We start from the raw sequence: 13,812 nt of genomic DNA on the forward strand, positions 1-13,812 counted from the left end.
ATATTGTTTTTCTCTCGTGTATTTGTGTGTAAATATCTGTTTGTGTTTATTTCTCCAACTTTTTAGTCTTCAACCAGATATCGGATGAATTTCTACAAAAAACTTGAGACCAAACATTTGGGAAGATTTTGTCTGTGGTAAAAAAAAAACTGCTGATCATAAGAAGAATGTTTCGGTTGGTGAGAAATAAAGTGCGTCTGTGATATTATCACGTCCTCGGAAGTGGTTTTCTCCGAGCAGCACCTGAACGCAGCAGGGGGCGGTGTGTCGGGGTGGGGGCGTGGCTCCTCGCGCCCACATGTTCAGTGTGTTTATAACGAGCGGATCCTGCAGGTGACACCCAGCCGACACTCAGCCGTCACTCAGCCGACACTCAGCCGCACCACGTCCCCGCTGCTTCCAGGTGGAATAAACCGGAGCCGCGGACACGCGCGTCATCCCGAGTCACAGCTCTGCTCCGTGAGTCTTTACAAGTTTGGTTGTGAAGTTTATCCATCACTTTATTCATAACATCATCTGTTAAATCACAAGTTCTTCATTGAACCTGCTGTTATTTCCACGGAGGTGAAATCTGATGATGATCACGTGTCACCAGATTTATTCTGATGATTTAAAGAGAAACTTGATTTGAAGAGTTGGGACTTTTCCAGGAGAATCATGGAAACTCACCAGAGGTCCCTGTCAAAGTTCTGTGGTCAATTAGGAAGTTTCACGAGGGACCTGAGGATGTTCCGGGTTCCAGGGTCTGTACAGAGGTTTGAGTCCTGCTGTTCCTGCCAGACCTTCAAGGGGCAGTGAGATGGTTTTGAGCGTTGGGTTGTCCATATCGATGTTCTGGGGAATCTTTGAGGTTTGGTTGTGTTTGACTACTGAGGAGGATCCGGTTTTCACCGAGGAGGTTTTGTGAGTTCTTGTAGGAGTTGGTCATAACTGACACTCTGGGGATTGTTGTATCAGGGTTTGTGGTCATTGTGAAGTTTCAGGGTGTTTTAAGGGGCGTTGGAAGGGGTCTGAGAGTCCTTGGTGGTCATCAAGGTTTCATGTGGAGGTTTCCAGGAAGTTTTATTGAGGAGTTTCCAGAGGAGTTTAAGGTGTTTCAGTAAAATATCTTTCAATTATTTTTAATGTCATTTATTCCACAAAGAGAATTTAGTCTATAAACATTTCCCCTGTTGGTTAAAGACGGGATATAAACATTAGTACCGTCTGATTCGTGGGTTTGTGAAACAGTTTTTTTTGTCAAAGAAAATACAGTCGTCCCAAAGAACAAAGCGTCCACGTCTCCGTCCACGTCTCTGTTCACGTCTATGTCCATGTCTCTGTTCATGTCCATGTCTCTGTCCATGTCTCTGTTCATGTCCATGTCTCTGTCCACGTCTCTGGTCACGTCTCTGTTCAAGTCCATGTCTCTGTCCACGTCTCTGTTCATGTCCATGTCTCTGTCCACGTCTCTGGTCACGTCTCTGTTCATGTCCATGTCTCTGTCCACGTCTCTGTTCATGTCCACGTCTCTGTCCACGTCTCTGTTCATGTCCATGTCTCTGTCATCTCTGTTCATGTTCATGTCTCTGTTCACATCCATGTCTCTGTCCATGTCTCTGTTCTGTGAGTAAACCTCCCGCAATTGTCTCTGCCTTTCCTGTTATGGAGTTCAACACCCCCACTGCTGTACAATCTGTGTGTGGGACTGCTGTTTCCTGCCGTGTGTGCGTGTGCGTGCGTGTGTGTGTGTGTGTGTGTGTGTGTGTGTGTGTGTGTGTGTGTGTGTGTGTGTGTGTGTGTGTGTGTGTGTGTGTGTGTGTGTGTGTGTGTGTGTGTGTGTGTGTGTGTGTGTGTGTGTGTGTGTGTGTGTGTGTGTGTGTGTGTGTGTGTGTGGTGTCTCCTGTCAAACAGAAGTGGTGATAACACAGTGACGCTGGTACAGAGCCACCTGTAGGATGTGTGTGTTTACTACATTTACTGAACGGCTGTTTGTACTTTAATCATTTTAATGTTTTTACTGTGAAATGTTTTCGTGCTCTAATGTTTAGATAAACATGTCTGTCCTCAGACTGTCCATCGCTGCAGCTCCTCTCTTCAGCCTCTGTCTCAAACACTTGGTTTCAGCTCCTGTCTCTGTAAGACCCCTCCTCCGGATAAACTCTGCTCTGATTGGTCGGCGAGGTTGTAGGAAATGTCGTCTCTGCTTTCGCTTCACCTGGGGCACGTTGAATCTCTGAACGTTTAGCTTCAATATCCAGATTCAACCACGTGTTTCCTCTAAACGTGTCAACGAGCTACGAAGTTCGTTTCCTCTCGTTTGGTGGGTGTGTCAGAGGTGTCGTCCAATCAGCAGTGGCGTGTATATAAACTCCGCCTTATTAAAGAGACAGTGACACAGCGGATCGTAAAGTTCTCTACAGATGCAGCAGCTGCTGTTTCACATCAACTGAAGATGTGAGAAGCTGCTATAAAAACATCAAGAGTATTTTGTTAAACACGTATTTAAACTCGCGTCGTCTTTCTCCGAGATTTCTTCAACAAGAACGAACCTCCTCCGCTGCCGTAGTTACAACGATTGTGTTCAACGTTTATTTTAAATAAATGTTCTTTCCGAGCTAATCAGTGTTGGCTGACTGAGACTGAAGCAGAGGCAGCAGGAGACGGAGTAAAGGGAAAGTGACAGGAAGGAGGTTTTGCGTCACAGTAGCAGACGGATCGCTGGGCGTGCGGCGGGTGCACGTGTTTTTTTAAAGTCCGGTGGTCACATCGCTCCGGGACTAGAATCAACAAAGAGTCCAGATGAAAGTCTTATCTGATGGCCGGCGGCCAAAGAGACGTGAAGTTCAAAGCTGGTCGGGCTGCAGCCTTTTGTTTCTGTGACTCGTCCGTCTGGAACTTTAAATACAGAGTCGGAGTTTAAGAAAGTTTACTGGAGTTCTGTTCTACGTAATCATCTCAATAATCGACCTACTTATTCCACAAATGTCTTTCTGTCTGTGTGTCTCTCATGAGTCCAGCAGCAGCTCTCTATGCTGAGGCTCAATCACTGCAGGCCACTCTTACAGTGTCAGACAGAGAAGCTGGAACCAGCATCACAGCAAACCGCTCAGAACAGACGCTGCACTGTGCAAATCTTCATCCTCACACTTTGTGTCTCCAGACGCCTGAAACATCGTCTCTCTGAACCCAGAGGTGAGGGCCAAGCCAGATTGATGCCAAGCTCTGAAACCAGAGAATGTAAAACAGACGTTCAAACAGATGTACGACCTGTGTGAAAATCCAGGCGTTTCACATCCGCGAAAAATGAGAAGCACATTTTAAATGATGCTCGAGGGAAGATCCGAGTACGAGGAAACATGTTGCACAATATGATCCAGTCTGAAGGCGAGACACCGTCTGTCCGACGTGATCCGACCACAGCTCACGTTACAAACCAGCATGTGTCAGATTTACAGGTTCAGAGCTGAGGCTGAATCCACTTTGTCAATTCTGTCACATGTGAAGGAGATGGACAAGATGGAAATACCCGTTCTCTCTAATCCTGATGCTCGAATACATGGATGGAAATATTCACTATTTTCCTGATGATTCATCAGTTAATGGAGGAAATAACTGACATTTACAGAGGATATTTATAATTGAATCTTTGTTTAGGCAGCAGGGGGTTAATGTGAAGTGAAAAGTCATATCGTTTTTTTTCAGGATAATTTAATTTTCTCTCCTTCATATAATTTCATACTTATTTTTGGTTCTGGTTTGTTGGACATTTGAATCGTCTCTATGGATTCTGGGAAGTTATGATGAGGATTTCTGACTGTTTTCATATATATATAATAACTATATTTCATTGAGGTGTGTGTTGAAGATGGTTGAGTGTGTGTTTGTTCATGTGTGCTTTGATTGGCCCAGGCAGACGTTGCAGTTTGTGAGCACAGCTCTGCGATAACAAAATACAAATCTCCGTGAAGCTTTGATTTGCCCTTTAACCTTCGGTGTTCGTGAACATCTCATCACGTCTGAGTCCCTGCTGCAGGATCAGGGCTCATGTGGGCTGTTAGCCTGAGTTAAGACTTGTGGGCCAGCGGCCGCAGGAGTCTGGTTCTTTGAGGCCGAGGAGGGACCGAGACAGAACCAGACTTTACATCACTTTTAATGGAGGAGCTGACGGCGTGCGTTGAGCCGGACTCAGGGACGTGGCCCGTTTCACAAAGTCCCTTGTAAACGTTTTATGTCCTCAGCAGGAGAGACGACTGAAGTCATCACACGGTGGGGATAACTGTTGGTGGACATTTATTCTCTTAAAGATGCAATAAATGAGGGTTTTAATACATTGTGGAGTAAATGAACTGTAGTAAACTGTGTGTGTGGGGGGGGGGTTATTATTATCAGTAAGATTAACATCTGAATAAGTGAAAGAACATGAACTGTGTGTAGCTCTAATCCTGCGTTAACAAAGATATGACTTAGATTGAGACCTGATGGACCATCAGACCATGTGAACCCGGCCAGGTGAAATACAATATTTTATTTTAATTATGAAATGAAAAAACCTCATGAGTGATGTTGCCTGGGCGTCTCAATCGCCCCCTGGTGGCTGTCTGTAAAACAGGTCATAAACTAGCCTCCTCCATGTTAGCAGATGGTACATGGGACAAACTAAAGAGTAAATGTTTGTCAAAGATGTTTCTGTCATTTCAGGTAGTTCTTATCTCACTGATGTTTGTTCGAGTTAATGTTTCTGATTAGTTTGGTTTTAATTGGTTATGATATATAAACGGGCTGAGACGTCATGATTGACAGCTGAGACTGACTCCTGATTGGTCGAGAGCGTGTGTGGGCGGGACCTCAGTACAGACTCCAGATGGCAGCGTTCGTATCTGAGATGTTTCTGCTTCATTTCACGATAGTGGGAGGAAGTGGAGATGCTCTATACGCCTCAGGATTAAATGACGACAGTCTCAGTCTCAACTGATTTTAATAATGTAGCTCATATAAATTCAGAATTTGCCCTGAGGGTCTCAGGCAGAACAGTGGGGGGGGTCGGTCCTCCAGGACGGACGTGCAGTCGATGTCATGTGAACAGAATCAAGCAGCAGATTTGATGTTTTATTCCCATAGATATCCGTACAGAAAGCTGTTATATATGTATGTGTGTGTGTGTGTGTGTGTGTGATGTATTTGTGTCATTTGCAAACTGGATTGATGTTAAAACAATATGAAGTCCGGTGTTACGCCCAAATCCAGCTGTGCACAAACCAACCGGACGTCTTCTGAATGAAATCAGACTTTTCCTTCTCTTTCAAAGAAACTCAAAACTTCCCACCTGGTTTATTAAATACCCACAGAGCATGACATCCTGAGATTCTCTTGTCGGGACAGTTTGACAGTTTGTTGATGTTGCTGAGCTAACGTCTGACTTTCAGTAGATTATTCCCAGAAGGAATCCCAGTTATTCCGTAAGGTGCCTTGATTGGGTTTTAATTACTGTTGGAAGTCCCAGCAGCTTCTTAGCTGTTACCCTCTGTAGGTGTTCTATTCTTTAAGGTATGTACATGTATGTCATACGTTGAACTGGATCATGACTGATTTTCTTCCAGATGTGGAACTTCTTTTGTTGGGATTTTTTGGGGATGTTTTCAAGAACAAAATATTTCATCTTGTCTTAAATTAGGCACCCGGTGTTTTCCACCATGTAACAGGACTTTGAGATGTTTAGCTCAGCATCACCACAACCTCCTGTGTTTGTGAATGGGTCTGGAACCCTTCAGTGATTTCCAGGAGGTGATATCATCGGCCTCAAAGCAGACCTACAATCAGTCAGCAACACGTGTGCCTTAAACTCAAGATGTGACAGCTTCCTTAAAATGAGGTCAGAACATCTGGATCGCCCCCTGTTGGCTGGAAGCAGTGGAGGTCATGGAAAGAGAGAGATGATTCCCGAGAGGTTTTTATATCTATTCTGACAAATGAAAATTCGGATGGGAGGGACCTTCATACAGAGGCTTCACTGATGGCAGCGTTTGTGTCTGATATATTTGGGCGACCCGGGGTCGTACATCTTTGTTTGACGAAGCGACAGAAACATGTAAATGATGACTTTGCACAGCAGGTGTTTGTTCTTCTTTCGATCAAATGTTCCCTGGTTTCCTCCTGTCGACACCAGCAGCAGCCATCTTGGTTTTAGATGCCAGTCGGCCCTGTTCTTTGTCAGCAGACACTGTTTCAGTTTCATGGTTTTTCACCAGGTATTTGTTTTCTCCTGATCCAGTTTAACGTCAGTATATTTAATCCTGGAGTTGAAAGCACAGATGCTCTGAATGTAAATCTAAGGTGAAGAGCTTCACTCTGTGACGCCACAGAAGTAACTGATGAGGGTGGGGAACTATTTCTCCGTCGTCCTCCCTGAGGTTTTTATTTTCCGTCTCCAACTGTACGTTCAGAACATGAACCACACAGTAGTGGTCTGACTCGCCAGGAGACGTCTCCGCCCGTCACCTCGTGGTTATGGAAGGTTTGAAAGAAAGTGATGTTTCTTAACGTTGCTCTGAGTTTCATCATCCTGTTGATTTGTCCACTCCCGGGTTAACAAAATACAATAAAACACACAGAGCCATGATTTAACATGTCATGCACACACACACGCGCACACACACGCAAAATATGCAGACACACCACAGTGATGAAGAGCCCAGAACAACATCCTCTTCATCATTAAACAGATCCTTGTTCCTCCTCCAGCCCACAGGCCCTTTGGGAGGATGTTGTGTTTGGATAGCTGGACACACACACACACACACACACACACACACACACACACACACACACACACACACACACACACACACACACACACACACACACGAATAAATGAAAGACAAAAAGTGAGATTGAGACGGTGCATTCATGAGCTCATGTGAAAATGTTATGTTATTCAACCAGCCTATATTAACACTTACTGTGTGTGTGTTCCATCGTGGTTAATACACTCAGAGGTTTGGGAAAGTTCTCAGCCTCGTACTGTATAAGAGTGTTTGTTGAACGAGTTCCAAACTTGGGACGGTCATCGCCATGGAAGTTGTGTGTGTGTGTGTGTGTGTGTGTGTGTGTCTATGGCTGTAGAATGGCACTATTGTAGTTAATAGTCGTTTAGATGCTGTGTGTGTGTGTTGTTGTTGTGTGTGTTTTGGTGTTTTTGTGTGTGTGTGTGTGTGTGTGTGTGTGTGTGTGTGTGTGTGTGTGTGTGTGTGTGTGTGTGTGTGTGTGTGTGTGTGTGTGTGTGTGTGTGTGTGTGTGTGTGTGTGTGTGTGTGTGTGTGTGTGTGTGTGTCCAAACTGTAAAATCTAATTATATGAAACCTATGAACTGGATCCTGTTCTGATGTCGCGCTCCTCATTAACAGCAGGGCGTGGTCGGGGGTCGCAGCAGCAGTGAAACATGGTGGTTCATGTAGATAGACCAGGATCTTTCTCTGAGCTGAACAGTGTGTGAGTCAGCAACAGTTTGATAAAGCTGGAGTTAATTTCAGAGAGAGTTCGGCCACTAAAGCAAATTCTTACATTTAAATATATGTTTCAACTTTTTAGAAAAATCCACTTTCACGTATTTTCTTCTCTTTAATTTAGACCGATGAGCAGATTGATGATATTCTCACGCATGTGAATCTCAGGCGAACACCAGCTGAACACTGGAAAACTAAATCCACCATCCAGCCCCTTTCAAAGCTCGATGACTAACGTTGATCTAGTTTGTTAAATCTGGGCAAACGCATTAAAATGCATAAATACAGCAAGTCTGTGAGGGGACAGACGAACGGAGAGCGGACCACCCAGACAGGCTGACATCAGTGTCTCTGTCCCAGAGGACAAGACAGCAGCGCAGGGTTCATATATCAGTGTCCTCACATGGAGATGAGCGGGGCCTCAAACCCGGGGTCAGGGCCCAGTGTGGGTCAGGGGCCTGGTTCCAGTGCAGGGGGGGGGGGATTCTCTCTGAACTGACACCATCACCATGACACAAAAATCCTGTCGCGTCCGACGTAATGAACGAGAGCGAAAGAGGGAAAACCAAGACTCGTGGTTTGTTTTAAACATGTGCAACAGATATCATGTCCATGTCCCACAGGTACAAGAGAGGGCGGCTCTTCTTATGAGCATTAATCTGACAAGTAGGTCAGTTGTAAACTAGTTCATCAAATTACATTTAAACCTGCTGCTGGCGCTGGATGAAGAATCTGAATGTTCACTTATTACAGTTCATCCTGTGGGGAACAGGAATTTCTGAAAAAAAAAAAATCATGGCGAACCAACAAATAATCGTTTTAGATGTTTCATAAAATAAGTTCAACAGGAAAAGTCCGGGAATCAATAAAGTGATTAGGATTCATCCTCTGGGGACCATGATTGTCTGTTGTTGTACGAATCCATTACAGAGTTGTTGAGGTTATTTTAGCCTGAACTAAAGACTTTAAATCAAGATTGATGACCAGCCCCCTGGTGGCTGGCTGCGGTGTAGATAAACCCCTCCTGCTCCATGTTAGCAGATGGGACCAGACTAAAAAAATCTAAGTAGATGTTAAATAAATGTTTTTTAGGTCGTTCTCATCTCACTGATGTTTGTTCAAGTGTTTCTGATCAGTCTGGTTTTAATTAGTTATGCGATGATGTAAAAACCCTGCGGATGGCGCTAGCTGAAGAATCCGAGGATCAACATCAGCTGTTGAGATAAAACACCTCCGGAGAAGTCAGGGAATCACCACTTTACATTTTTGAAGCTACAGAATAAATTGAATGTGACCGTACAAGATTTATTTTCTTAACCTTTCAAACATTTGGGTGAGACACAAGAATCAGCTGGAACCTTCCTGCAACACACTGAACTTCACATCACCTGCTTCAGTTTCCCATAAAGATAGAATATACAATAGAATAAAATAAACCTGCTGCTGCTCATAACGTTTATCAAACCTGAATTTCACTGATATCAACACGTTAGAGTCTAGACATGAGTTCATTTGTGTAAATAGTCTGTCACAGGCTGCGTTCACAGAAATCAATCAAACTGTTTTTACAATCCAGTGAAGAAGAAGCACAGGTGGAGAAAGTTAAAGTCCATTTGATTTAGTTTGCGTTGGAAAGCTCGGGACGCCGCAGTCCGTGTCCGAGCGTCAGGAACAGCGTCTCGGAGAAGTATTCTCCAACCGGAGCGATAAGACGCTGTGGTGACAGTGAAGGATGAATGTATGTGGAGCTGTTGTGAAGTTCACTTCTTATCAAAGTGTTTAGAAAGGAGGCGCTGCCAAATCAAACAGAGCCAGAGCCTCCAGGTGCATTAATCATTCTCAGATATTCATTCACTCCTCGTTTATTTTCTGTTGCTGCGGCTTTTCTGTGGAATTTCAACTCTCAGGATGATTCATTCTCACTTTTTACTCAGGGTTTTTTTTTTGTGTCTTTTTATGTTTTTCTACGTCACAATAATTATTTCAAATGTCTTGTTCGAGATTCCTCGGTGGTAGCGACGTATCCCAGTGAAGCGCGGGCTGCGATTCCACTGCAGGAACCAGGAACTCCACAGGCACCAGGGTCTAAATGAATTGCAGCAGAAAACTTTTTACTTCCTCAAATATTCCGTCCTCAGGGAGTCGGACTTTTCCAAAGTACAGTAACCTTTAGTGAGGGGCCTGATCGGTCCAGTACCCGTGAGGCCAGTCGGTCTCTGCGGCAGCTCGTAAAATCTCTTTCCTTATTATAGACCGTTAATAAAGATGGACGACATGATGAGGCCAAAATGTCTCAATCGCCCCCTGGTGGCTTGTTACAGAATAGTAATGTATGGTGTTCAGTTTTGGGGAGCAGTCATGTCGTCCATCTTTATTACAGTCTGTGGCTCGGACTAGAATATCTCCACATCTAGTTGTTGCTTTGCCATGAAATCATGTTCAGACATTCATGTTCCCCACTGGATGAACTGAAACTCAGATTTTTCATCTAGCGCCGTCAGCAGGTGAAAAATACCTTTTGTTCAAACTAGTTTACAACTGACATACTGATTCTAACATAGTAATGGTAATGCTCATAATAATGACACGGTTGTACTGCTAACATGGAGGAGGCGGGGTTTATGACCTATAATGGAGTCAGCCACCAGGGGGAAACCCTTTGGCTTCACTATTTGGGAACCGTCATGTCGTCCATTTTTATTTACACTCTTTGTTTTGGTTATTAGTTCTCTGAGGTGAGCGTCACTAACCAGCAGGTTGATCCCATCAGCTGCCTCAGTGCTGTTTCACAAGTTTACCCCCAAAATAAATGAGTCTGGACACAACAGTGACAGTTTCAGCCTCTGAAGATAATAAGATATGTTATATAATAATAAAATGTTCCATCAGTGTCACGAGTGTTGACACTGACTCATTAAGGTGGAACTCATCAAGTAGGAGCTGGTTCCCGTCTCTTTGGATCTGGATGTGTTTCACTCTCTGTTCTCGTCGCTCCAGAAGGAAACGACTTTAAAATGTCAAACGTTCAGTCCAATTTCCAAATAACTCCTTTATCTGTGTTTGCTTATTGTGTTTGAAAAATAACAAAAGACACACACACACGCAACCCCCCCCGCAGAAGCACTAACAGTCTCTATTGTATTATTGTGTTTATCTTAACCTCCTAATTAATAAGCTCTTATCAGGACTGAGGCAACAATAAAGTTTTTGTGCGGAGACGAACGCTTCCTTCCGCTCTGGAAGCATCTGAGCAAACCGCCGACGCCAGGCGACCCCGACACAGCGCAGTCTGAGGGAAGGTTCCAGTGAAGTCTTCATTTCAGTCTGATTATCAGGCTGCAATGATCTCGTTAAAAAGTGTTAAACTCACACGTTAAAGTGCCGCAGTTACTTCTGCTGCCGGTTTCCAGCTGCAGCACAGATGTGTCTAATCTGTGTTGAGGAGACATTAGTTTCTAACTTTACTACACATGTTTCTCTTTCTATACAAGAGGCCACATGCACACACAGTTTCACATACGTGTTTTCACTCATATGTTCATCTGCACACGTGTCCTTTACTGTACAGCTGCCAAACGCAGGTAAACACTGTTGACGTGTCCTTGATTCTCCTGCTACACTGTCTGGCTCTGTTTTGTCTGTACAAGTATGGAAATAACAGACTGGGACACACACACACACACACACACACACACACACACACACTTCAAAATGAAAGGCTTTGTTTTACTCATGTCCTCGGGGGGAAAGTTTATTTGACTTTCTGCAGGACAATGTAGTTGACATAAAGGATTTTATTTTAGATTCTATTGTTTTGTAGGGCTGTGTGTGTGTGTGTGTGTGTGTCCCAGTCTAGGATACTAAACTGTCTTTACTCGTTTCTTGAGCTGTTTTCAGAAATGAAGAGAATAGGGTTCCGACCTTCTCTGGAGTTTGTCCTTCTCATATGAAGACGATCTCTGGAACTCATGAATGAAGTTGACGTCTTCGTTGGCGTCTTTTACGTGTTTGGCTCCTGTTTTCTAAAACAGGCTCACTCATTATCTCAGTTGCAGCTACACACATTTATTAGAACCATAATCAGCACAACACCACAACCACTGTGTCATGTGCATCTGATTATTTCCAACTCTGGCAGATCCACGATGTTACTGGAAGCTCTTCTGGGTTTTCCCTCCATTACTCTTAATTATGTTCTGAGCTGATGGTTCACTGTAAACTGCTGAATCTGGATTTTCACCTTCGCTAAGGAGGTTATGTTTTCACCTCAGTCCATTTGTTTTTGGAGCAGAATTCATTTCTCAGAGAATAATTCATGGTTCTTGATTTAAAAAAATCTGACATATTTAGAGGACTGATATTTATGAGTGTGTGTGACTTGCTGCAGCTTGATTGAATTTAAGGGACAGTTGGTGTGAACTCTACTGAGTGACGTTCTAGTTGTTAATGGGATTTTCCAGATGAACTTCAGTCTTAAAATAAATCTACACTCTTTAAACACACACACACAATAGAGCTGAAATTAGCCTGAATGTGAAGGATTCTGAACTTGGACGATGTTTGAGAGAAAACAGCAGCCGATGGAAACGCTCTCCTAACGACTGTAATAAAAATAAAAAGACACTTGTTTCTTACGAGTGAGGAAAGTGTCACAAACTGCGCAGCTTTGTGTGTTTTATGAGTTTGACATTAAACTTTACCAGGCAGCTCCGATTGTGTCGTGTGATTCAAGGAGCAGGAAGCAAATAAAGTTTCTCTGGGAAACACAAAGCATTCTGTATATTTTCCTTAAAAGTTCAAGTTGTAAAGGACAGGAAGTGTTTTGGTGTCAAGTGGAGACACACACACACACACACACACACACACACACACACACACCACAGATTGTGTGTTCCTGTGTGTACGTTTGTCCACTTGTGAGAAACCAAACTGTCGTCACAAACAGATCAGTGAAAATCCTTTTGGAATCCGGATTCAGGGATCGACAGGATTCTTTCTACGTGTTGAAACTTTATGTATATGACACATTTTCAAATCTGCATCACAAGTTATTATCACTGGAGATAGAAATTCATAGATAAGAAGAAGATAACACAGGAGACTGGCTCTGGTTGTTTGTTTGATTACATGTTGTGAGTTGGTGTGTGGACGTAATAGAAGCTTGTTTTATCTGAAGGTGTGAACGAGTCGGACCTGACAACCTGCTGCTGCTTCACAAACACCAACTACACAACATGTACACACACTGTTTTACACAGTTGTGTGTGTGTGTGTGTGTTAATGGTTGGGATCGTGTCAGAGCGATGGGAGATATGGAGGCAGTGGGAGTGGATTATCTCTCCTCCTCTGATACCTTATCACTTCAGAGATATATACACACACACACACACACACACACACACACACACACACACACACACACACACACACACACACACACACACACACACACACACACACACACACACAGGCTGGGAAAGTCTCTCTGGTGGTTCAGCCTCGTGCATGTGAAGGTTTTATTTGACTCCAGAACCTGAGGCTTCACAGATTTACAGGCTGTTATCTGACCGACTGCATCAGCCTCCACTTGCAGCAGGAGATAAAGATTTATATCCGACCACAGTTGGATTAAAACAGACCATTTTCTCTGCATAATTTCATATTGATTCAGATTATTTTAAATGAATATCTGTGGCAGTGGTTGTTGTCCAATGTGTTTGTGGACAGTTTGTTTCTCGTGTGAAGAAGCAGCAGCAGTTCGGCTCGACTCTTTCACAACAACAGGAAAATGTCCGGAGGATGTTTGAAGATTTGTGGCTTTTGTTTCCACACATTTCTTGCGACGTAAAAATTTGCTTTGCATTTGGTTCAAATGCAGAATTATAGATATGAATCTGAACTTTCCCCCCATGTTTCAAAGAATGTTTGAATTCCAAATAAAAAGCCTGATTATTTGGCAAAGGTCACAATTTAAAAACAAACACAAAGAAATATGCTTTCGAAATATGATTCATCCTCAAAGAAAGAAGCAGTTTGTCCTTTTGATTCCTCAGTTTATCTGTGATGGTGGAGGTGATGCAAACAGGAGCCGGTTCCATCAGAGACGGTTCTAGAAACAACAATCGTAGTATTCCATCTGTGTCGTCCTGTAAAACAGTGACGCATCATCCACTTCATTTCCTCCAATAGAAACCATTGTTTGAAGGAGCACACACACTCAGTGCAGAGGCACGGTCAGCTGCTGGAACCCAAAAACCTTTCAAACTTTATAACTGAAGTTAGACACGTCCCTCCGTCACCTGAAAGGATAATCATCTTGTAACTAAACTTAT

General features: G+C 43.5%; 1 protein-coding gene across 1 annotated transcript in view; it reads left to right on the forward strand.

The window, feature by feature from the left end:
• si:dkey-49n23.1 (semaphorin-3D) overlaps positions 1–13,812 on the forward strand; it is a 56,331-nt gene that overhangs the window by 2,070 nt on the left and 40,449 nt on the right. The window contains exon 2 of the mRNA XM_035152309.2: positions 334–459. Coding sequence (XP_035008200.2) covers positions 334–459 — 126 coding nt within the window. The remainder of the gene's footprint in view (positions 1–333; positions 460–13,812) is intronic.

This window comes from Hippoglossus stenolepis, chromosome 3, assembly GCF_022539355.2.
Source record: "Hippoglossus stenolepis isolate QCI-W04-F060 chromosome 3, HSTE1.2, whole genome shotgun sequence".
NCBI lineage: Eukaryota > Metazoa > Chordata > Actinopteri > Pleuronectiformes > Pleuronectidae > Hippoglossus > Hippoglossus stenolepis.